The sequence below is a fragment of the Heterodontus francisci genome, chromosome 22, assembly GCF_036365525.1.
Source record: "Heterodontus francisci isolate sHetFra1 chromosome 22, sHetFra1.hap1, whole genome shotgun sequence".
NCBI lineage: Eukaryota > Metazoa > Chordata > Chondrichthyes > Heterodontiformes > Heterodontidae > Heterodontus > Heterodontus francisci.
This window is the reverse complement of record NC_090392.1, coordinates 62990249-63016714: the sequence shown is the minus strand read 5'-3', so window position 1 is coordinate 63016714 and position 26466 is coordinate 62990249. Positions and strand designations below refer to the sequence as shown.

At 38.4% G+C, this 26466-nt stretch overlaps 2 protein-coding genes across 6 annotated transcripts in view; one reads left to right on the top strand and one right to left on the bottom strand.

Annotated features, from left to right (window-relative positions):
• Positions 1 to 7716, top strand: part of thyn1 (thymocyte nuclear protein 1) — a 33806-nt gene extending 26090 nt beyond the window's left edge. For 4 of the 5 annotated variants that reach the window (XM_068053927.1, XM_068053924.1, XM_068053923.1 and 1 more), the window contains exons 6-8: positions 907 to 1002; positions 3855 to 4005; positions 5325 to 7714. In XM_068053927.1, the coding sequence (XP_067910028.1) occupies positions 907 to 1002; positions 3855 to 4005; positions 5325 to 5371 (294 nt within the window). In that variant the 3' untranslated portion in view covers positions 5372 to 7714. Of the gene's footprint in view, positions 1 to 906; positions 1003 to 3854; positions 4006 to 5324 lie in introns of all 5 variants that reach the window. The other variant, XM_068053928.1, reaches the window with a different exon arrangement.
• LOC137381393 (vacuolar protein sorting-associated protein 26B-like) overlaps positions 6982 to 26466 on the bottom strand; it is a 34833-nt gene continuing 15348 nt past the window's right edge. Inside the window, exons 3-6 of the mRNA XM_068053922.1 lie at positions 24151 to 24315; positions 17686 to 17861; positions 14547 to 14689; positions 6982 to 12155 (exon numbers count right to left, since the gene is read on the bottom strand). Of these exons, the coding sequence (XP_067910023.1) occupies positions 12018 to 12155; positions 14547 to 14689; positions 17686 to 17861; positions 24151 to 24315 (622 nt within the window). The 3' untranslated portion in view covers positions 6982 to 12017. The remainder of the gene's footprint in view (positions 12156 to 14546; positions 14690 to 17685; positions 17862 to 24150; positions 24316 to 26466) is intronic.

Sequence of the window (26466 nt, the reverse complement as noted above, 5' to 3'; positions counted from 1 at the left end):
CCTGCCCTCTAGTCTGTGTTTGAACTACTGTTCTAGCATGAGACCAGAGGCTGGAAATGAAAATGCCAAGTGTTCCAAGCTGGGTTGTTGCATCCCAGAGCCAAACACCTGGTTGTGAAGCCAATCCTGTCAGTTTGGTTCCCCTGCCATTCCCCCCCGCCCCCCCAGTGAAGAGTTAGCTTAGGAGCTCTCCCTTGGTACAGTCGGCCAAGATAATTCCTAACCTGTACAGTTATCTACCCTCAGCCAGGGCAGAGGTAAAGGTGCTGCAGTTGGTCGCAATGCTCCGATCAAGGAGGTGAGAATCAGACAGGGTTCCTGTTTCTATTTGCTATGTAGCAACACCTGCATGGTGTTGGGTAAAAGAACAGGGTTGGGGTCAACCTGGCAATCAGCCAGTGCCGTGCTGGCACTTTCTGTGGACTGGTGTGGGCACTGAGGCACAGCAGAAGGTGAGCACAGTATGTTGAACCTCCATTTGGAGTCACTGCCTTTCGGGGTGGAGTAACAGGCAGAAGAGAGTAAAAAATGGCGAATTCTAAACTATTGTTTCCACTAATTATGTTTAAAAAAAGATTTAATTAATTATTTTCTCTCTGGGGCTAGAAAGGTGCAGAAATGTATTTCACAATAGACCAGATTGAAATGTTGAGCAATATTTGATGCACTGAGCATGGTGATGTGATCCAGTGTGCCAATGATGGTATATAAAATAAACAGAGTGCAAGTTTATGGGAGGCAGCTTTCATCCAAGTGCGGTAACAAATGTATAAGAGGTGGCTTTTAATTTGTGGTTTAAAAAATCTAAATCCACTGCTTTGATCTCTGAACAATCTTCAACATTTAAAAAGTTAGTGTTTCCTTCCTGTCTGATTATCTTTGTATTTCTCACTGTTCCTTTTAAAGATCGTAAAGGAATCTTATGTTGATCACACACAGTTTGACAAGAAGGATCCTCATTATGATCCCAGAAGCTCAAAGCAAAATCCTAAATGGTTTATGGTAACTGACAATATTCTTTTGCTTTTTACTGCAACAGTAAAGGAAGACTAGGCTTTCAGCAATATTATGATTTCAGTTTATAAAATCAGCTGGAGCAATGCCCCCATGCTTGTGATGTGCTTGCAAACTGACATTTTCATTGCCTCCAGGACTATTTATATATATGTTTGCAGTACATGAGCAACAAATTGCAGTAACTGTAAAAAATCATGGGACATATTGTAAGATGTTACAATGAATCAGCACTGATAATTAAGCTCTATTGGGGAATAAATTAAAATGTGGGGCAGGGTACTCTCTTTGCTACCCTTTATGCTCTCATTTATTATTTCACAGCAGCAAACAGGAAGTCTTACACTGTAGTGGTCACTCATAAACTGTGGCATTTATGAATCATAAAAGAGAGTTCATCCCATCCATATGCACTTCTTCCCAAAGAGGGAAATACTTATTCAAATGTTGTTACTGCCCATGTAGTTGCAGTTAATTTCAACTGATCAGAGTAGATAGAGCAGACCCAAACATGCGATTGGTACTTCTGTGTAATATTGACCAAGCGCCTACAGGTTGTATCTTGTCGACATACCTGATGATTTTGAATTTTTAATCAGCAGTTATGTAATTGTGGAGTGGCAATGAAGATCTGAGTAACTAGTGCCTCTGGGGATTGTTAAGCAGCACATGCAGAGCACCATAACGATCAGTTAGTTGGTGTAAGTAATTCTGAAGAAACAAGTTATATATAATCTTTGCAGCCTGCAATCAGTGGAATGAATGCAGATTCTAGGTCTCCCATCAGTAATGAATCAACAATATCTTCAATGTTAATGAAAAATAGTTAATCATTGTGCTCCTAAAATATAGTTTATACTCAACCCATTCAAATATAATGTGAATGTTTACCTGTTTTTTAAATGAAGAATTCAAGCAAAACCTCTTTAGCCAGAGAGTGGTTAGAATGTGGAACTTGCTACCACAGATTAGTTGAGGCTAGTAGAATAAATGCTTTTAAGGGGGAGCTAGATAAGTACATGAGGGAGAAAGGAGTAGAAGATTATAGTTTGGTAGTACAGAGCTTAAGTATTGCTGAAAAGACCTTTTGTCGAAGCTTTTCGTCTTGCACTCATCAGGACAATTCGCAAGAATAACCAATGTAAGGGAAAGCAACAAATTTATACTGTATGAGAAGAGAGTGCTGATTGGTTGGCAAGTGGACTCTGATTGGGAGCAGCATTGCCATACAAAATACACCAGTTTATGGTGACTGACAGTTAACTGCCAAGCTTTGTTTGAAATTTAAACCAGGCAGCTTGACTCTTCTTGGTCAAGGCATTGCCGAGGAATGAACCAGCAAATGCCTGTCACTTATTTTGTTTAGCTGAAACAGGCGCAATGTGTACATGTTCCTTCTGTCTGCAAAGAGCAGGGCCCAGTGTATTAATATATGTAGCTTACAGAATGTGCAAGTGCGCCATACTGTGAGCCCGACTGACCATCTTAAATTGGTTGTCAGCATAATTCTTAGCACACTAAGAATTATTTAGCAAATGTTGTCCAATCACAGAATCACATCTAATATTGGACACAGTGTTTTGAATTTTGCAAGCAAGGGCTGGTTGGTTACGGTCTGTACCTTGCCTGTTGCATACAGCAGAAGGGACATGGTGTTTGATGCGGTCTGCTGGTCTTTGGGACGTACCAAACAGCATGAACCTTCTGTTGTTCGCAACGGGCAAGGTACAGACCATAACCAACTCGCCCATGCTTGCAAAACTCAAAACAGTGTCCAACATTAGATGTGATTCTGCAATTGGACAGCATTTGCTAAATAATCCTCGGTGTGCTAAGAATTATGCTGACAACTAATTTAGGATTGTCTGTCAGGCTCGCAGTATGGTGCATTTGTGCGTGCTGGAAGCTACATATATTAATACACAGAGACCTGTTCTTTGCAGACAGAAAGAACATGTACACACTTTGCGCCCGTTTCAGCTAAACAAAATAAATGACAGCCATTCGTTGGTTCATTCCTCAGGGCAATGCCTTGACCAATAAGAGTCAAGCTTGGCAGTTAACTGTCAGTCACCATAAATTGGCATATTCTCCTTGGCAATGCCTTTACCAATCAATCAGCACTCTCTTCTCATACAGTAAATTTGTTGCTTTCCCATACATTGGTATTCTTGCAAATTGTCCTGATCAGTGCAAGACGAAAAGCTTCGACAAAATATCTGTTTTCAGCAATACTCGAATAGATTATGCTAATAGGCTTAGATGAAGTATGGTGAAAGGCAACTTGTGAACCCTAAATACTGGCAGACCAATTGGACTGAATAGTCTGTTACTGTTAACTAGATGTAATTCTGTCTAATTGGTTTCAAAATACCACTCCAGCAGTAACCTGCTTATCTGATTTCTTGTGCTATTTTCAGAGTAACTGTGTTAATTGTCTCCCACTGCGTAACTCATTCCTGTGTGAGCAGTCGACCCATTTCCAAGCCTCTGCCAATACTGCTCTTGACAAGCCCAATTCTGCATCTTTTATATGGAATGTAGAATTATTACATAAACAATTTAGTAATAAGGCAAATAGAGTGGAATAATCTCTCAGTTCTGACTTGCAATTTGCCCCTTAGTATGAGGTAGTGTTGTCTATAAGGCAGAGAATTGTAACTATTTAAGTCAAGAGGAAGAGCTGCCACTTAAATAGAGGATCACAGATTAAAATCACCAGTAAGGACTGGATGTGGAAGAGAGAGGTGCTATTTAAATATCTGTGCTGGAGGATTGGAACAGCTGATAGAAATAAACCTTACTCCTCCAGCACAGTCTAAATTCATTTTCTTTTCTAGGTGGACGTGCAGTTTGTGAGGATGATGAAGCGTTTCATCTCTCTGACTGAAATGAAGAAATACCACCAAGAACACAAAACAAAGGAAGGTCCGCTGAAAAACATGGCACTCTTTACCAGGGCCAGGCTTTCTGTACAGCCATTAACCAAAGGTGAGCTTGATGCATTATATCGATGCTGTAGGAACCCCATCATTATTCCAGTTAGAAGCAATTGTTATAAGGTAAGGGCATGATAAATACCAGTGCTGTCAAATTAATTGAAAGTTAGCATTTAGACGTTAGAGAAATATTACTCAATGAAAAATGGAAGCATCAGTTGGACATCATTATTGAAACCATAGGAATAAGTTAAAATGTGCTATTTCTAGCTTTTTCATTAACTGTTAATTATTTTTAAAAACTAGCATTCTCCTGCGAAATTTCACTTTTTGGCACTGCCTGTCAACTGATTCAACATCAGTGCTGTGCCCTTCAGTCACAAAATAACATTTGCTGGTGAGAAAAGCTTTTTTTTTAAAAAAAAGCTGCCAGCTTAAAATTTATGATTTACAGAATTCTGCATTTTCTGTGTTAAAAATGTCAGTTGACAACTGGTAATGTAAAAATAAACAAAGTTCTGGAAAAATGAAGTCAGCAACCGAAAGAGAAACTAGTTAATGTTGAGTGTGACCATTCTTCAGAATTAATCCAATGAAGGATTCCACCCAAAACATTAACTCCTCAGATAATAACAAGAAATGCTGGAAGTACGCAGCAGGTCTGGCAGCATCTGTGGAGAGAGAAGCAGAGTTAATGTTTCAGGTCAGTGACCCTTCTTCAGAACCACTGACGTGAAACGTTAACTCTGCTTCTCTCTCCACAGATGCTGCCAGACCTGCTGAGTATTTCCAGCATCTGCAGTATTTTGCTTTTATATTAACTCCTCAGATGTTGGTTAACATTACAAATTTTCTGTATTTTATTTCAAATTTTCAGTTTAAATGCTGTAGAAGCGATATTAATTCAAACTTTGAATTTGATACAATACTCTCGGTAATAGCTGGCTGAGACCCAGTAAATTACCAGTTTTAGAAATCAGGTGGCAAGGAAGTTTTCTTATGATTGACAAATCTCTGACGGTCTACATTTAGTTTGTTTTTTATGGAGTTTTGATAAGTATCTTCCCACAGGGCAGTTAGCCAGAGTAAAGGAGACACCATTATTTGAAGCAGTACTATTCTCTTCGTAACTGCAATGTGAGGTGTCATCATGTCTTCCTTCACCATTTATGCCTTGTATCCTTGACAGAAGCTCATGAAGCTGGTTATATTAATTGAGTCATTTTAAATATCAATATGCTTGTCATTTTACTATGAATGCCTTTTTTCCCCCCTATGACATTTAATGGTAAGGCTTTCTGATAAAGCAGTCGATTACAAGGATTGATTAAATGAATCCATTTTAAAAGCTGTATTTTTTTATTTTATCAGCTGAGTTTGACTTTGTCCTGAGCCTTGAAGACCAAAAGCCAGTTTAAATGGAAGAGGATGCAGTTGGAAGAGTCATTAAAGATCTTCAGCATTCCAGTTACCAGTTGCATTTAGGGCAAACTGAATCTACTTTGGCTGTCTATCTAAAGCAATTTTTTTTTTTTTGGGGGTGGTGTCAGGATTCTAAATGAGTGGGGTTGCTTAATTGCAAGTGGAGATTGTTCTGGATTTATGTAGTCAGCATGTTTTCTTCACTGCTATTTTAAACAGGGACAGATACAGTAATGAATGTATTTATTTCTTTTTTGAATTCTTTACACTGTTTGCATTTATTTTTCAGTTCCATATGCAAAAAGCTGTATAAGTTGTATCTTTTTCAGAAAAAGAAATCGGAGACTTGCCACATAGCCATAAACCACATAACTTGTCAAGACATTTGCAAAAGACTGGATGAATGTTTGGTGGGCCAAACTCACTGAACTTTATTTTTCAGTAGTTAATACTCCATTTTTTGTTGTAGTCTTTAAACTATATTGCTCATTTTGACATTACCTGCAGTGCCTAATTTCAGGATTACGGTCTTCAGTTCCACTTGCAGATAAAGGCAGCCTGAGGGAAGTATTAGCTATTTAACCATTGTTATACACTGTTTAATTTTACTCTGCTGACTGCCAGAAAAACTCCTGAATTTCAAACATAACTTGTTAACTTGAAAATGTGTCCTTCAAACTCTTGGAACATAATTTTTGTTTTTAAAATGTATTCATTATTTCTGCCTTTATTTAAATTCCTGTCATAAGTTTAAGAAAAACTATTGATGGCATTTATTTTGGTGCATTTAATGCTCAAAGATACAGTAGAGTTCTGTTCTCAGAACAGATGAGGGACACTAACAGCTTAACTTACTACTGTAGAGGGAATACATCTTTACAATAAGAACCATCGGTTTATAGTTTAGTACTTTTTATACCATGTACAAAATCATGTAGATGAGTAGAAATTGGCATAACCTCTAATATCTTGATTTAAGTATTAAGTCCTTCAAGTGCATTATAATATTGATGTTGCTTAAGGTGGTGATTACTGTTTTACATTGTTATATTTTGATTTTAGTAAAATTGATTCTCTACATTTTACAGTAACTTGCCTGTTAAATATTAAGTTTCTAAAACCACCAAGTTTTAATATAGAATGCAAATAGTGCTGACATGAATATGTATGACAGAATAGCTAGTGGAGGACAAAAATGGCTTTTATCACCTCAGTCGAGCTCCCTGTACCAAATAACCTACCCAGCCAAGCAGGTGGTTTGAAACCAGAATACTAGGTGGTGCAGGTAAGCGACCTGCCTACGTGTCAGATTTATTCTTGTCTGAGGAAATGGTTGACTACTTCTTTATGCTCTCCAGCGGCACCAATGGATATCAAAAAGAACATTCAAACTTAAGTCCCACTATTTTGTTGCAAAGTGGCTTAAGGCTTTGGTAAGTTACACCACTATTGCAATCACATTGTTTAAAAAAATAAGCTATATGGCCCATCACCACACTACACCTCTGCTTGGAGCCAACTATAGAAAGCAAAGGGGTCAGCTTTACTGTTACTTTACTAGACCATCGTAAAAGGCAATACTAAAGGAATAAAAGGCAGAACAACATTCATGTTTGACAACTATATTTTGTAAAATCCAGTATATCATAGGAAGAAAATGTACAAATCTGCTTTCTTTCTCACATGGAGGTTTCATACTTGCAAACTAGTTAAGGTATTTTTTAAAATAAATTTTCAAATAACTAATTGTGCATGTATAATAAAAGTAATGTTCCATCTAAAACAGTTAACTATAGCCTTTTGTGCCCTTTCAAAACAAATATTTATATACATGTACAATTTTATGTGAAGCTATTTCAAGCTGGCTGACACAAAACAGGCAGACATCTTTCCAATGATGGCAGTTTCACAAAGATGTTGACAAAATTCCTTTACAGTAACCAGTTACTATAAAAAGCTAAGCTGTCACATGATTTTTTTCACCCTCTTGAAAGCTGTTTTCTTGGAGTTCTCTATCTTCAGTCAGGACAGAACTTCTCAACGGCTTTGAGTATTCTCTGGTAGATGATTAAGGAAATAGCTGATACCAGTTTCTGCCGCAAAATTTCAAACTGAAAACAGATGCGTTTGAATGTCAAGGTAGCTCATCACCTGGCCATATGACTTTCTGGTTGAGTACAGTCCAATGCAAGAGCTCCTGGTCAATGATTTCATTACAAAACTGGAGAATGTAATTAATGTGAAGGTTGCTTGACAACTGAAAGCCTTCGTCATGATAGTTTATCCTTATTTTCTGTTCTATTTGGAGGAATAAAATTGTTCTCCATATCACAATACATATATACTCTTCCTCATTTAAAAAAACTCTACTTAAACTTAATACATTCTGCCTTTCTTCTCCCTCTTAAAATTTTTGTAAACCATAAAACTAAGATAGCAGTATCGCAAATGGAGTTAAGACAAGGCATCGCTGACCTGGATAATTGAAAATAAAACTCCAGGAAAAATTATTAATGACATTCTTTTCCACTAAGATTATCAAGGCATTTTATAATTTGTTTCAACAAATGTTATTCTTTCCAATAGTCTCAATGTCCAAATGTCGTCCTTGAAAGTTAATTTCAAAGCACGAAAGCTTCCTAGAGAATAATACCTCCACATTATAGAAGCAAAGGAAACAGGCAAAACCGTGCAGAGCACGCAGATTGCCTTAACAGCGTGCTGTCACATAAGCTTTATTGGTTTGTTTGTGCATTAGAATTGTCCACATCTCAATGGAAAACAAAATGTAATGAGATATGCTGGCGGATATTTTGCTGGACAAAATGGTATAAGCAGAAATAAATACACAAAAGCAGTGAGGGCATCAACTAAATTTCTCTTTCCTCTCCTTCCCTTACATGGAATGTGCCATTACTATTTCCTCCTTTAAAGAATGGCTATGTGGCGGGTATCTGATCATTTCTACCTGGTAGATGAAGTACTGGGCAAAATTATATTTTCTATCTCACTGTTCACCTGCCAACACCCACCCCACCTCACTCCCACCAGCTTTGTGCTACTGGCTTCATTAGTCCAGAGTAGCTGATACATGACCATCTGTCATTCTCAAGAAAAATCCTAGGCAAATGTATCCTTTACTTGTGACTTTTTAAAATTCTTTCATGACTTATGGGCAGCGCTGGCAAGGTCAGCATTTATTGCTTTTCCTCAATTTCCCTTAAACTGAGTGGCTTGCTGGGCCATTTCAGAGGGGAGCTAAGAGACAACCACATTGCCTGGAGTCACATGTAGACCAGACCGGGTAAGGATGGATATTGTCCTTCAGGGAAGGAAATCTATGAACCAGATAGGTTTTTAAAAAAAAAATGACAATCGATGACAGCTTCATGGCACTAAGACGAGCTTTCAAATCCAGATTTTTAAAAATTAATTGAATTTAAATTCTGACAGCTGCCATGGTGGAATTGGAACCAGTTTCCCCAGGGCATTAGCCTGGGCCTCTGGATTTAGTCCAGTGATATGACCACTATCCTACAGTCTCCCCACTGCCACCTCCATAATTTTATATTCAATATGAAACAGGCCAACATTTTAATTAAAAATTAAGAAACCCAATGTACAATAATGCATCCTTCACGCGAGAAAGAAAAAAACAAATTATTTCCTAAGGTTTGTCCAATTGGAAGTACTTAATTGGAGTCCCTTCCTGGATCCTAGAATATCAGTAATCCACGAGACAGTTTGAGAAAATAAAACATTTCAGGCAAGAATCTCCAACGAAGTGTTAGTAATAAATTGGGATTGTTTTAAATTGAAGTGACATGAAGTCTTATTGATGCAACAAAAACAAGGTAGCTGATAACTTATGGTATTTCCAACTACCTGAAAAATTAATTATGACTCTGGAATATTGAAGTAATCTTCTGCTGTTAATGGTGAAACAGAGCAAGTCCTCCAGGTTAGTAGACTTGTATAATTTAGACTTCAGAACAAAACCTACAATAATTGCTTCTTTTGCTAATCAGAAAATGTATGGCGATTTAAAAAATACTGAAAGATCTTTTTGATAGATACTTCATTGCTGAGACACATTCAAATATTTTCACTTCAAATTGCACCCTAATATTAAGACAAAGCCATTGGTTTGTAATTCAGTTTACATATAAAAATGTCTGAAGACACTCATGATGCCTTCTATACTACTAGACAGACTGATATTGAACATGCAAGGGATTTTGTCTAGAAATGCAATGAAAGATATTTAAAGCTACAGTATACAACAGGAAGAATGGAAAAAATATTTTCCCATACAGAAAGTTTACTGCAGCTGTGACAGTTATTACACTATTTATATCATTCTCCCCTCCCCACCCCCAAAGAAAATATCAAATTTCTAGCCAATACCCAACTTTCTTTCCCAAAACCATGTCTCCAAACTAGGCTACTGACTTTCTGATCAATGTGGCTCTATATTAGGAATCAAGAGGTGCACCTGCCCATTATCAGTTGCCAAGTGGTTCCCTTTTTAATTTAAGGTGGCACTTTGCTCATTTCCTTTCTCTTGGGCAGATGGTTAGCAAAGGTCATACATAGCTGAGAACTAATGGAACTCCTAAATCTGAATGACAGTTGAAATGTCAAGCAGCATCTTGAACTGTTAACTGAGACTAGAGGAAACATTTGTGTTTGTAAGTCTAATTGAAATTAATGTAATACCTATTAAGGTTATTAGATCACAGTTTCATTTTCCACAAAGCTTTCATGATTATAAAGATCCTTTCTTTAAGCAAAGAAAGGGAACACGAATGGAACAAACCACCATCTCATATTAAACTAGATACAGCCATTAACAAAAATAGAGTATGCCATTTATAAAATCAATTACTCATTTGGGTTTAAGAATGAGTACCTCATGGCAATCATTAATACTGCATAATTTTTCCCAGAGTGCATTTTGAGTAATGGCTTTAGATCATCTGTCCTTTAAGAAATGCCCTGCAGGGCTACTTGCTCTTTTAGATCACCTTGGATTTTTAAAGTAGTTGCTAGCGATAGAAAGTCATAATTAACACTATTTTAGATTGTTTGGTGTGGTTTGAAACAGTTTCCATCTTTCCCATCTGCAAATATTTTAGCTAATTTTAAAGTGGTTACATTGAATGAAATATGATACTGTTTCACAGAGGGCAAATTTTAGGATGTTGAACACTAATCTATTGCAGCTTTAAATTTCACTTCATTGTCTAATCCCTGCTTATAAATAGAGCCTGCTATTTACTACAGACACTAAAAGCATTGCCTTGGTGTAAAATGGACATTAGTTCTCAGATGAAAATCCCACATTACTTCAGCATTCCTGCTTCTTTGAGCCTACTCAATCTTGAATTTATATCTTGACAAATATACATATTTTGTCAAACTTTCCTGCTTGGAGTGAAATGTCTGCAGAATAAGAAAGGCATATTGGAAGATGGCGACATGAAAGTTTGATCATGATTTTGACAGAGAAAAATGGGAGTGTTGAGATTCTCTACTCAAACTATTTTTAGATCATTGAAATTTTATGTATAACCACATTTTTCTATATTTATACTGGGAAAAAAAGCACACGAATCCATTTGTGGTTGAGTACTCAAAACTATTTTCAGTACAAAATGTGAGACGAGAACTCTTTTCTCCCCACCCACAGTGTATTGTGATAGGGAATTCACTGCCTGTCCTGGAATGCAGATTCAATAGTAACTGACAAGAGGGAATTTGATAAATACTTAAATGTGAGAAAAAAAACAGGGCTGTGGAGAAAAAGCAGGGGAGAGAGACTAATTGGATAGCTCTTTCAAAGAGCCAGCAGAGACACGATGGGCCAAATGTCCTCCTTCTGATCTTCAATATTCTGCAATTCTATACTCTGAACGTCTTTATGCTTAAAAATAATTTCCATTCATGTAATGTTTACTCAAAGCATATCCCCATCTTTCAAATGCACCATGTTTAGAGCACAGATACATTTTGGACAAATATGTGGAAACACCCAATGATATTGCATGCATCAAGAATGGAAGTTTCAGTTTAAAAGCATAATTATTATATTGTATGTGCTAGGGTTGGTTTACGGGGAGGTGGGGTGGACAATAATGGTTGAATTTGGTATGAGATGTGGAGTGTAAAACAGAATTCAGTGGAATTTGGGATGGGTAGGCAAATACCAATGCTGGATCAAAATAGGATTAACCCAATGTTAAAACTTTTAAAAAGAAAATGGCTAGTTTTTCATACAGAAAAGACTGGTTGAAAAGCTGGTAAACCAGTGCTGGATTCAGGTGCTCTTCATGATAGGTCAAAATCTGCATCTGCCTGAACAGCAATACAATACCAGAACCTGGACTCGTTGACTCTGTAAGCTTCGTCTGGTATTGAATGCTCCATCACATGTTTATAAAGTAAAATAAAAACTCTGGAATAACTCAATGTTAAACACAAAGGCTGCCCTTTAAATTTCAGTCCCATCTTCTATTGTCCCAAAGAAGTCTTCTGAAGGGAACTGGATTAACTTGAAACACACTCATTTCTTTGAAATTGATTTTTTTTTTGTACGTTATGTTATTAATCTAGCTGCCTAGATTCTGACAGAAAAGTGCCCTAGTTATCTGCAACCTGATTTTGTACCACGGGTTTGTTTTCGGTATTTGCTGAGCCTTCATAACGTTGTGATGCAATGGCTGCCTGGTGAGACATACTCTTTCGAACAATATCCCCTTTTCGCCATAAAGTGATTTCCTGTAAAATAAAAAAAAAGAATCAGGATGGTAACACAAAGCATACAAGCAGATTTCTGTCACCAACGTTTCATGATGTTAAAATAATGTTGTGCTTCTAGGAAAAGGACTTTTGAAGAACTTACTGGAGAACATTAACATATACAAGAATAAATGTCACTAATATTAAAGATAGAGGCAGTTTTCTCTGAATAGCGTTGCTTCCTCCCAAATATCCCAAAACAACTTGGTAGAAGCTTCATTTAACATGGGAACAAAATCAAGTTTACTCAAATAAAATCACGTCAAATGTCCCGAATCATGTGCTGCTGAGATAGCCAGTCTGTAGTGTTGCATTTCCCCACAAATAAAGAAAGCTCTGGTAGCTAAACTACAAATTACTTTTCACAATTCTAGTTCACAGCAGTGGTCTGTTTGTCTCCTATGTACAGTTCTGGATATCTTCCAACTGAGGGGACATCCTGTACTTGGAGAATGTCCCTAGGGCAATTAAGTTGATAAATGGGATTGTGTTGATGCGATATGTGCAACATATGACAGAGATATTTACAATCGGAAAAAAAAATGTTGAGAGGTGATTGTAAGATATTGCATTCTGATAGGAAACAGATAAACTGGATTCCAGAGAGACATTCAAGCTCTAGGTCAGCGAGAAATTGATTCCAGCTTAGGCAAGAAAAGTTGGGATATAACTTCATAAAGATAACAGCTTACCCAGGAGACAGTGGAGGAGAAATGAGGTGGTTAGAGAAGTATGTTTGATGAGTCATGGGTAACCACTGTCACTGAAAGCCTGGCAGTATTTTTCTCCCCAGGAATTAACACCATCAGTGATTGGTGAGGGTGGTGCATGAAATCTGCTCTAATGGAGAGTGCATTGATGGGTATGATAACCTTATCAGGCTCTTTAACTTATGTTAAAATAGGCACACTTTGCAAAAGTTCTATAGGGTAGCTATAGAGTAGGATCTTTAGTGGAATTCAAAACACAAGCAAAACAATAGATTCCCTAGCAGATAAATTTATAATGATTACCAACTGATTTCTGAACACAGCATAATCTGTCCAAAGGCAACATTGTGAATACTCCAATGGTTGCAGCATCATTTCCAGTTCTATTTTCAGAAAAATAAGGTGAAAATGACCATATTACAACATCCTCCATTCACAATGAAGTCTATGGCTTGCATTTAATTTACATAAATTTAAAAAGAACCCTCCATGGTAAGCAGGTAGCACAGTAATTCTTTTGCTTTGCTGCTGACAAAAGCCACAAAGTCAGTGGCACCTACCTGATGAAAAAAGCTACACCTGCCAAGCTGAGCCTCGAGCTTTTAAAACAAGTTAGCTTGCTTAAGCCATTTCAAAGTAGATTTGCCCGTTGTAGATATCCCAAAGGGGCATTTCTCAGAAGCCCAGAGATACAACTAGTCCTATAGACCCCTTCAGGAAGTGGTTGTACAACACAAAGGCAACATCAACCGATCTCTAAACCACACAAGTAATTCAGGTCCATTCTAAAAGGCAGTGAACATGGTTAAATCGATTTTTTTTTATTGGTCTTTATTTAAGAATGTAGAGATCCTATACATTAAAACATTAGTTTAGAAATAGGTTATTTTGTATTTTCAGCAGGCTAATTTTGGACTAAAGAAGCTTATTAATTATCAATAAAAAGTCATTGTAAACGTAGTACAAAATTGATTGTGACATTTTATCCATACTGAGGCTAAGATTTGTCTGAATCTAAATCAAACATCACACTTACATTTAGAGTGGTCTTCAAAAGTCTATTTATATCTAAAAGCAGTTTAATAGCAGGAAGTTGAAATGACAACCAGGAAATATGAATGTTGCTCACTTTTACTGCCATGTGTCTCCTGCCTTATCCATTTAAAGCTACAAGCATTGTGGTGGTTTTTGTTAGATTTACAAAAGTGTAGTGCATCTCCCAAAATATGGTTTGTGGTTGCAGGGGGTGGGGTGGGGGAAGGAATGTTTTAAGAACTGCGTACATACATGCAACATCTTACGCACGTGCAGACCTTTTTTAAAAACACGCCAGTCTCCAAAATAGCTTCACCTTGTAGAAGAAATACAGCAAGTGCAAATAAAACTGTTGTGAGCACTCCCTGAGATAGCCAGTGATAGTCATAGTTTTCAACCACTGCTGCCGTGACTGACAACAAGTGGCGAAACAGTCCTTTTACCTGTGGAAAGCCCACCACTTCAGAGTATGTAAAAAGCCATTTAAAGAAATGACAGTGGCAAATCAGATTCAAATTATGGATTAATTCTGCAATGCCTGCCAATATAAATTGGGTATGCTAATAGAAGGGGTAGAAGTTAAAGCACACGTTCATCATTCAATAACTACATAGCTAGTATTTACCTGCTGTTTGAAATATCTCCTTTCCTCCTCATCAATAAGAACAAGATTGAGGTAGTACCGTACAGAGAACTTCTTGTTGATATCCCTCATAGTTGGAGTCAACTCATAGCCAGCCAGGAAAAGTCTGATAGGAATGGACTCACCTAAAAGGAATAATGATTAAAAAAAACTTTGTAGAAACTGAATTTAACCAAAATTATTATAATCAATATTTTTCCTTTTACAATGTAATAAATAGGAGGCAGCAGCAAGAGATACTTCAGCCTTGATCCTCAGTTTATTGCAGTGCAGCTTTTCTGGTTTTGATCCAATGTGATATGAATGGTGTCTTGTTACTTGTTCAACTGGCAGAAAACTGATCACAATTCTCTATGCTGTTTGATACAAAATTGCATCAGTATCACTCAAACATTACAAGTGATTAAATGCACCAATACAGTGCGCAACAAAGTGAGAAGATGTGGGTTTACAAACATAATTTATCACATTTATGAACACAAGCATTTTTAAGGGTATTTGACCTTAAGTCCATCCCTTTTCAACTGATCTAGCCATGTCTATCTGCTTGTGCTTATGAATGTAGTACTGCCATATATGGTGGTGCTGAAGAGGTCAGGAACTACTGTATATATTTTCTCAAGGTGGTGGTTAATACGGAGTATAGTTCTCTAGACAGTGATGGCATTCCTGCACTTCACCCAAGTATCCATTCTTTATCAGAGAATCTGAACAGTAAATAGTCCTTTCCAGATATCCACACCTCCATCAGGGATTAGTAGCATTAAGTGGAGGGGGAATCCTGCCTGGTTTCTCTCCTTAGCTTTGGAAGGCAATGGCCAGCTGTAAATCCTTGTTTCCCATCCCAACTCAAATAAGTTTGTCTCAATGTAGACTAGAGATCAAATGTGATGGGTTTGGTCTGCATTGCTCAACACATTATTTGATGCAATTACCCCTCAGCCATCTAGCAACATCAATTTACAATCCATTTTGTTCCCATTGCCACTTTAGAATATTCATTGCTAGCTCATAAGTGATTCTTATACAATAAAAAATTTTTTTGTGGATCTCAAAGTCAAAATGAACAATTATTGAGCTTGCATGGATCCTATTTAAAATATTCTGTATTGATTTAGGCATCCATCCTTCAAAAGGATGATTTATCTTCAATATACCAGAGGTGTGACAATAATGATTTCAGACTACAACAGTGTAGTTAAGCTTACAGAACCAGTAAATCCAGAGGTCTGGCAAATAATAAACCAAAGAATGCAAGTTCAATGGTTGTTTGAACTTGAATTCAGTTTTAGAAAAAAAAACTTTTAATAAAAAGGTGGAAGTAGTAAATGTAACCACAAAGTTGTCAGATTGTCATAAAAATCCAATTGGTTCACGAATGTCCTATAGGGAAGAAGACCTGCCATCCTTACCCAGTCTAGCCTATATATAATTCCAATCTCTTACCAATGTGGTTGCCTCTTAATTGTCCGTGGAAGTTCACTCAGTTGTATCAAACTGATTTGGGCACTAGGAGTAGATAGTAAATGCTGGCTTTGCCAGCGCTGCGCACATCCAAAGAATGAAAAATAAAAAACACTTATTTATATTAAACTACATCTGGAATTGCCTACCCACCTTTCAAATCTTTCCCCTCCACCACTCCCAGTTCACGTGCATCCTCCACTATATTAATTACCCATGCTATTTGGGTGTCATCTGCTTTTGGGATGCAGAATCCACTTCAAATTATCTCCAAAATGTTGAAGCATACCAATCCCAACACGGAGCCCTGTTGGACTCTAGTCATCAGACCTCCAATGCAGAATATGACCCAGACACTGACCCTATAATTGGACTACACAGCCATAATCCCCCTTGAATTTCTTCAATCCAGTGAAATACTAGATTTATTTTTTAAAAAGATTGAAAACAGCTATTTGCTCTCAGTGGTTCTTTATTTTTGATAGGAATTGAAAGGAAAACACTAAACTTAAGAGCAAATACTAACATAAAAAAATACTAAAAAAAGGAATAAAAACTAAGCCGGGGAGACGGTGGCACAGTAGAAATGTCACTAGACTAGTAATCGAGAGGTCCAGGCTAATGGCCTGGAGACATTGGTTCAAATCCCACCATGGCAGCTGGTGGAATTTTAGGTAATGCATTTTGGAAGGTCTAATGCAGGTGGAAAGTATACAGTAAATGGCAAAACCCTTAGGAGTATTGACAGGCAGAGAGATCTGGGCATACAGGTCCACAGGTCACTGAAAGCGGCAACGCAGGTGGATAAAGTAGTCAAGAAGGCATACGGCATGCTTGCCTTCATCGGTCGGGGCATAGAGTATAAAAATTGGCAAGTCATGCTGCAGCTGTACAGAACTTTAGTTAGGCCACACTTAGAATATTGCATGCAATTCTGGTCGCCACACTACCAGAAGGACGTGGAGGCTTTGGAGAGGGTACAGAAGAGGTTTACCAAGATGTTGCCTGCTCTGGAGGGTATTAGCTATGAGGAGAGGTTGGATAAACTCGTATTGTTTTCACTGGAACGACAGAGGTGGAGGGGCGACATGATAGAGGTTTACAAAGTTATGAGTGGCGTGGACAGTCAGAAGCTTTTTCCCAGGGTGGAAGAGTCAGTTACTAGGGGACACAGGTTTAAGATACAAGGGGCAGAGTTTAGAGGGGATGTGCGAGGCAAGTTCTTTACACAGAGGGTGGTGAGTGCCTGGAACTTGCTGCCGGGGGAGGTGGTGGAAGCAGGTACGATAGAGACGTTTAAGAGGCATCTTGACGAATACGTGAATAGGATGGGAATAGAGAGATACGGTTCCCGGAAGTGCAGAAGGTTTTAGTATAGGCAGGCATCAAGATCGGCGCAGGCTTGGAGGGCCGAATGGCCTGTTCCTGTGCTGTACGGTTCTTTGTAATGTCGAAAAAAGATCTGAAACATTTTAAAATGAGTCATCCCAGTTGTCTTATCACACAATCGGCCAAATTGTATTAAATTCAGTACAAGCAAGATATGACTGCTCAAATGAGATGGCCAGAAATAAAAAAGCAAGACAGACAAGTTTTGTTGCTCTATTGTTGTGGACAAAATACAAAAAATGTTTCGCTCAAGAGCTTCACTACACACCTCGGACTGGGGCTCCATCCATTATTTCATACTTTGCTATTGTGTCATTTTCATGAAACACATTTGGTCCAGTTCCTGTGGTTTCCCTTTTTATGATGTCAATCTCCATATGCTTGATCTTGATTCGAACCAATAAGAAATAGATCTTTCCCACAATTACATCCTTCAAATGGTACCTAGAATTAGGAGAGACATCAGGACTTGTATAATCAGACATTGTTACTTTCATGGTATATAACCCTGGAGCACTGGATTTCCTCTGTTGATTTCAAAATATCTTCACTTCTGCACTAGAAGTTTATAGGAAAATATATCGTAAGATGATAAAATATATGAAACCAGAAAACAATTTTCAAGCAACATTCTCTGAACCAAAATGTAAAACAAGGTGGCACAGAAGTGGCAAGACAATTCAACAGTTTAACACTAAGCAGCGCAAGACCTTTCAGCTTTCAGAATACATACACCACATACATTCACATTTTTTCCCACAACACGCTTGCTAAGAATTTGAGTGCACTTATAAAATTGGAACAGTGCAAAGATCCAAAGAACATCTTTTGATTCATTAGTACTGCTATCTTCAGATGTGGAATTGCATTATACTGAATTCCTTTTAAATGCAATTATTTGCCAGAAAAAAGATTATCTCATGCCTTTGAAATAATTGAAAGTTGCATTATTATGTCCTTTCAAAAAAAAAGGGACTGGATGGTGCAGTGCAGTACACTGACCCGTCACCTTTGGGAACTTGGTTCAAAAGCAGCCTAAACTTCTGGATGAACATCTCTATCGTCAGTTCCTGTTCGGCTGCTGAAATACAGAACTGTACAAAACTCTACAGAGTATTACACTGAAAGCTAAGGCTGAAATAGATACATCTGGGGTTACACAAACCCCTCTAATTAAGAAAGATAAATGAACAAATGCTGACTTACAGAGTTGTTCTAAGTGTGGTTTTAATCTAGAATTAACCTTGACCGTACATTTTGTACTGCAGTGAAAGGAAAGAGGGGTTTAATTCTTTCAGTGGACCTTGAAAAGTCTTCGGAGGTCATTTAATTCTTTGAAGACTGCAAAGAGAATTCCACTTCAAAAGAAGTAGGAAAAACTAAAATGAACATTTTGTTTTAAATTAACCTGTCTGACAATGGCCAACTAGCAAAACTATGGACTAATATGCCAAGACAAAACATTCGAATATAAAAAGGTGTTGAAAAGCACAGAGGAGATCCAGCACAAACACAAAATTAGGCAATATTTGGTAAAGATTACGTTTTACTAGCTATGCTGAAGTGTGCACGATCATACAGCTACAACTATACTAAATCATATATCTTAGACTTTCAGTCCTTCTCTTTGATTTTTCACACAAGTGAAACTAAAAATTGCACACGTAAAATGATCAACTAAGCACCACATGCAGGGACAGCATTCCAGTTTTGTCATGAGAACACTTAACAACTAACAGGAGAGCAGATCCTCATGCTGCATCATCAAATGGGAGCCACCAATAGTGGTCTACTAAAAAAAAAATTAGCAAATTTTAATTCTTAAGGAATTTAAAGAGTTGTAGTTACAGCAAATCCATAGAAAGAACACAATATTGCACCAGTACTTCATTTGTAAAAGTGCTAATTCACTTGCCCGAAGTTCTTGTGAATTTTCTCCTGTAAAATGCACTTCAGTTGTGTATTGCTACATCATAGTATCTCATACACACATACATTTTTAAAACTGGATAATTTTTAAATCCCAAAAATACATTTAAAAAGATGTGAAAGCAAAGTCAAATCTTATTTTTAAAGCCTACAATGTGAACAAATTTATCAATGCAAGCTCCACGCAGTGGACCACTGTAAGCTTCACTTCAGCAAGACATTAAAAAATGAAGAAATTTAATTTGCCATATCTGTACACCAGCCTGGGAAGAGAGCATACAGTTCCTGGGACAACAATATGTTTTAAGTTCCATAATAGCTAAACAACTAGCAAAATAATGTTCCCTGTAAGAAAATGATGAAAGCATGGTATATTTTGAAGTAGACATAATTAAACTACCCATTTAGAAGGGAAGAAAATTCAACTGTATAGATTTTCACTAAGCATACAGCATGAATAAAGTTGACATTTTAAACTAAAATTAATGGGAAGTATATTCTATTGAACTGTGTCACTTTTACTTTGAAACTACAGGTCATGTACACAAAAGAAGCAGACATTTTGTACAGAATATTCCTCATGACTCTCAAATTCCACCTATGTGGGTGGCATTCTCAATGCTACACTTTTATTGCCCATCCCTAAGGAAGTGGTGGTGGTGGGCCCTCTCTTTGATCTGTTACAGTACTGGCTCGGATGACACACCCACAATGGTGTTAGGTAGGGAATTCCAGGATTTTGAGCAAGCGACAAAGGAATAGTGGCAGTATAAGTCCAAGTGTTAGGATGGTGAGTGTTGCAGAGGGAAACCTGAAATTAATGGTGCTCTCATGATCCTGTTGCTCTTATTCTTGGTAGTAGCACTCATGAGACCGGTAGCTGCTGGCAAGTTGCTGCAGTTCATTCTTCAAACATATATGGCAACCACAGTGTGAGACTGGTGGAGGGGTAGATACAAATTCTAGCGGCAGGAGTGTTGACTAATGAGACTGCTCATTTCTAAATGGGGTTCAGTTTCTTGTTTGTTGTGGCCGCACCCAGGTGAGTAGCGTGTAATCCATCACATTGCTGAATTGAGCCTTGTAGATTGGGGTGAAGCTTTGAAGGGTTGGGAGGTGAGCCGCTCATCACAAAGCATCTGCCTTGCTCTTGCAACCACAATGTTGCTATGGCTGGTCAAGTCAAGTTCCAGATCAATGACGATCCCCAGGACATTCACGGTGGGGAGCTTGGTAATAACGGTGCTGCTGAAGGTTGGGGAGCTTGTTGGAGGTAGTCATTACCTGGCACTTAAATGATGCCACTCATTAACCGAAACCTGTTGTTCAAGTTCTATTGTAGGTTTGTATAAGTTTCTTTATCAAGAATTGAATGGAACTCAGCAATGGGAAATCAGAAATGAAGTGACCTCATAATAGAGGGAAGGTCAATGATGAAGCAGCTAAGGATGATTGTGCTAGGGACACCTTTTGCAGTGATGTTTTATACTTGATGACTGGCCTCCAAAAATCATAACCACCTTTCTTTACTTCAAGTCTAACTCCAGCCTGACAGTTTTCTCCTTAACACCTATAAACCATATTTTTATTCAGGCTCCTTGATGCCATAGGCAGCTATTCTCAGCTCTCCTCTGGCATTCAGCTCTTGCATCCATTTCTGATAGAACCTGAACTAAGCAATAAGAATAAAATAGAACAAAATATGACTGAGACATCAATAGGTTTACAGATACGTTCATTACATTTAAGCTAACAGATTCATTGAGCAGCACATAGTTCCTCTTCATTAAACTACTACTACTAGTTTTTGTGAACCAGGGAAAGATTCAACACCACCCATCAAGCTACGGGTGAAAACAGTGAAGCAGGCAGCTTCGGTTTTATTTTGTTGTTCCTAACAGGGCTGAGAAATCTTTTAAACACAATTTGCTTGGAAAATATAACAATTTTTTCTACTGCTGTGCTAGACAATTTCCAGTCACTGAGGAAACACAAGTTGAGCTATTCCTAGGACTCTGTGTACACTGTGACTTAGGCAGTCATTAGCATGCATGCCAGCCATGGCTCAGTGGGTGGCGCTCTTGCCTTAGAGTTACAAGGTTCGGCTGCATTTGCTGACAACGCAACCATTAGGTGGCGCTGCACTGGCACATGCGCAAATGCAGCCTGTGCCTCTAAAACATCACACTCTGCGACATTCAGGCAGCTGCCAGGACTAAAGGTGGCACTGCTCAAATAATCACACAAAGGCAACGTAAACACATGGCAGCACACAATGGCCGGAGAACGCGATCAGGTGGGGGAGAAGCAAGCGAGCGGTGAGGAGATGCACCCGCCACCACCAAGGTCTTCGGCCACTCTCTCCCCGTTTTCCCCCGCCCCGCTGTCCCCCACCAGCTACCCCGCGTTATGCGATGACGTCATCTGCGCATGCGTCAACCTGTCCTGGCCATGTGGAATGCAGCGCATGCGCAGAGAACAGGAGCGTGTTTGCGCATGTGCGCATCTAAGCAGTCTGATGACGTCAGCGGCTGGCTGCGTTGTCACGAATCACTTGATTTCGTAAATGACAAGTGATTATGTTTCAAAAGTACTTCATTGGCTATAAAGAACTTTGAGATGTCCAGTGGTTGTGAAACATGCTATATAAATGCAAGTTTTCAAGTCTTGTTTTCATGTATAAAACAGCAACTGGTGGTTTTCCTCACGCTCAGCTCAGCATCCACAGCAACCAAGACTGGGATCTCAGCAGAGTGGAGATTCTTTTATGGGATGTGAGCATTGTGGGCAAGGCCAGCATTTGTTGCCCATCCCTAATTGCCGAAGTGGTGGTGGAGAGACACCTTCTTGAACCACAGCAGTCCCTCTGGTGTAGGTACACCCACAGTGCTGTTAGGAAGTGAGTTCCAGGTTTTTGACCCAACGACAGTGAAGGAACATTGATATAGGTCCAAGTCAGGATGATGTGTGACTTGGAGTGCAACTTATAGATAGTGGTGTTCCCATGCATCTGCTGCCCTTGTCCTTCTATGTGGTAGAGGTTGCAGGTTGAAAAGGTGCTGTCGAAGCAGACTTGGTGAATTTTTGCATCTTGTATATGGTACACACTGCTGTCACTGTGTGCCGGTGGAGGAGGGTGTGAATGTTTAAGGTGGCAGGTGGGGTGCCAATCAAATAGGCATTGACCTGGATGGTGTCAAGCTTGAGTATTGTTAGAGCTGCACTCATATTCCATCACATTTCTGACTTGTGCCTTGTAGGTGGTGGACAGGCTTTGGGGAGTTAGGAAGTGAGTTACTTGCCACAGAATTCCTAGCCTTTGCCTTGCTCTTGTGGCCACAGTGCCTATATGGCTGGTCCAGTTAATTTTCTGGTCAATGCTATCCCCCAGGATGTCGATGGTGGGGGAAATTCAGCGATGGTAATGCTATTGAATGTCAAGGAGGAGATGGTCATTGCTTCACACTTGCGTGGTGCAAATGTTACTTGCCACTTATCAGACCAAGTCTGAATGTTATCCAGATCTTGCTGCATTCAGTATCGGACTGCTTCAGTATCGGAGGATTCGTGAATGGTACTGTGCAATCATCAGCGAACATCACCACTTCTGAACTTATAAAGGAGGGAAGGTCATTGAAGAAGCAGCTGAAGATGGTTGGGCTTAGGACACTTGATGTACTAATACTTAATGTCTTGAACCACCAGTTACTGCTATAAAGTTTACATTTACAGTCTAGTAAATCTATGTAAGAGGCAGTATCACTTCTGTTAAAGACAGATTATAGTTTGCTTGGAGCTTCAAGGGATTTGTCAGTTCATTATCCAGATATGGACAGACAAAGGGGGTAATTTTAACTTTGGATGATGGCAATATCAAATTGACTACCCATTCTAAGCCTCGCCCGATTCTACATTCCACTGACTTTAATGGAAAAGAAAAATCAGGCAGGCTGTATCATGGATGGCTATTTCCATATCACCCAAAGTTAGAATTACCCCATGCATCCTACTGAGAATTGGACCCCAGACTCTTTGATGCTTCTTCAGTATTGCATGGATGTACATCATTTCAACTACAGTCAAATCCACAAACAGTGAAATCCTCTTGTATGCAGAACAATTCTAAAAAAAAAACTGCATATATCCAGATCTGTAGATGAGCATATGGCTGCTGCACGTGGGGAGAGAAATTTTCAACTACTTAATTATTGAGTCTAAGGGCCTACCTTTAACTCTGCAAGTGAATGGGTTTCGAGTAGGTTAAAATCTCACCCAAAGTCTCTCATGTTATATCTTAAATTATGTGCAGTACTCAAAAGTCATGTTAGGATTTGCTACCACATTTATAGTTAGGCTTCTGACTTGACCTCAACAGACCATATGAGCCATTGGAAGTGGCTACTCTAACCTGGGGTGACGTGGGGGGGGGGGGGGTGGGTGGTGGAATCACAACCGAACCTGATCTTTTTCTCATTCAATATCCACCTAGCAATCGGAAAGAAGTACCACAGCTGCTTTCCTCCTAACTTCCCAGGGTGGCAATGTTAACTCCAGCATCTGTCTGCATTTGTTGCATACATAACTTGAACCTGGATTTAGAGCCATGCATTAAATTGATGAGGTGACTGAAGTAGATCTCACATCAATGGAACTTAGATATAAACAGATGCCGGTTAAACAAGTTCCAGTCTTGTTCCAGACCCAGTCAGTAACAATATACTTCTCAGGTGCAAGTCTGGTTATATGCAGCTTTTTTTCCATCTGTCCCAAACTACAGCCTACAACAGGATTTCACTGTACATACTTTGACTTGTTGTATTCAAATTCAATGTGTAGGCAGTCTTCAATCCCAACTTCCATTTTGATGGATGAGTTCATCTCAGGGTAGGTACTGAGGGTGTGAACGACAATGTCCATCTCCTTTGTAATATCATTCAACCTACGGCTGATGGTTGCTCTTAGAAAGTATCTGAATTCAAGGGAAACAAAAAAGAAATGTGAGCTTTTCTTTAAAAAAATAGTTAAGTTGACTTGAAATCTTTCCTGTGCTGACATTCACTACCATTTCTAATTTTATTTGGTTCATAACATGACAGTCACAGGCAAGGCCTCATTTATTGCCAATCTAGTTGTCTTGAGGTGGTGATGGTGGGCCTCCTCCTTAAACCACTGCAGTCCTAATGGTGATTTGGGGGGGGCATACAGGAGTCCTGTGCAGGCTTGACCAGGGGTACAGATACAAATAAACAAGTTTATTGAAATGAACTGACAACCTCTGGGTTGGTAATCTAGTACCATAATGATACTGTCAACTGGCAAAATCCTGTTTGCAAGGCCAAGGGTATAACTGTTCTAATTTCATTACTGTAAACTAGGAATAAAAATAGAGTATTAAACCACTTATCTATGCTTTTTGACAGTGCGCTAAAATTTACATGAATATCACTATCGCATTTCACTTGTTAAATCTATGTTCAAAACATTTTCCTACTCCTTCACAACAAAGCATTGATAGGCATGTGAAACTTGTATACTCAACCATAAAAAAGTAACCAGTATGATTACAAATTTTCTCCATTGAAATCTTTAGTTGAGTTTGCAGAGAGCATTTTAAGCTGCATAACACCAAGATGGCACTGGCAGCTATGAGATAATGATTAAGAGTATCCCACAAATAAGTGAGGAATTCAATTTGATTTTTTTTTTTTTTACAATGCTCTGGCACCCCTACAATTAATAGGTCTAGTAATAGTACTTTAGTTTTAATTTAGCTGAAAAAACAGAGTGAAAAGCCTCCCATAAATTTTTGTGGAGAATGACAGGGAAATAGAGTTGAGGTGCAAATCACACATGATCTAACTGAATGGTGGAATAGGCTATAGGGGCAGAGTGGTCTATTCCTGTTCCTGCCTGATGTTGCTGTATCCGATTATGCTCATTCAAGAACCTGCAGAGCGCTTCTTATAAAAAAGGTCTGTGTTCATTCATATACATGAGGGCATTGAATAAAACAAGATTATGCTGAATTTGTTCAACAGTAATTAGACTACAGAGTGCATTTCATGCATCGCCAGGCATTCCATGATAGAAAAGATATTGGAGCAATTGAAAGGGTATGGTAGAGATTCACTAAAACTGATACCAAAAATGAGATGCTATAGATATTAAGAAAGGCAAAAAATTCCAGGCTTTAGTCAGTGAAACAGTGAAGGCTAAGAGGTTTCAAAAATTATGAAGGTAAACACTGAAAGATTAGCCAGGATTTTCCATCCCAGCAGAATCTTGGGAATGACTTGGATGTGTTATTTATTATTCATTCACTGTCTAACAACTCAACCTATTTTCATTGGTTGGTGAATCAGTAACTAGTGGACATAAATGCAAGATCATTTTTCAAGCAGGCATTGCAAATAATTGTGTAAAGAATTGTGGATCATCATTTAGCTTAACGTTTTACTGGCTTTCTCTGAATTTATATTTTGGGGGCTCCAATTTTTGTCCCTCGGTTTTCGACACGAAAACAACTGAAAAAAATGATTTTAATGATCTTTAACAGTTGCCCAGCTAATGGCACATTTACTCCTGTTACTGTTGTTTTCGCTTCAAAATTACCCTGGAGTTCAAATTAAGCAGTTTTAAACAAAATATTCAAGGAGATTTTTTTGTTGTTGCAAGATTTCAATTCATATAAAATTTGAATTCCAGTTAAGAGGAACATACTGTATAATACAGTACTTCTTTTGCAGAGTCTGTTCTCTCAAACAACCATATCATGTTTCATCACAGCCCTAATGTGTAGATAGCAATTACCTGATCAAATACAGCCTAAACCAATTTAATCAAATACAACTGTTTGCACAACACTAGAAAACTGTTAGCTATGGTTAAAGATGTTCAAGAGCATTTCCTGGAAAGTTACAGAAGTTCCAAATTAATTCTGTCTTTTGCACAAGGAAATGTTTTATCTGTGCAATAAATGCCAGTAGAGAAATTTGTACCTTGTGTTGATGCAAGGAAAAGGGTGCCTCACACATCTGGTTTGGCCATAACAGAGAAATTGGATTAAGAGAACACTTGTGTTAAAAGATGTCTACTATTATCTGAAATGTCATGGCAACAT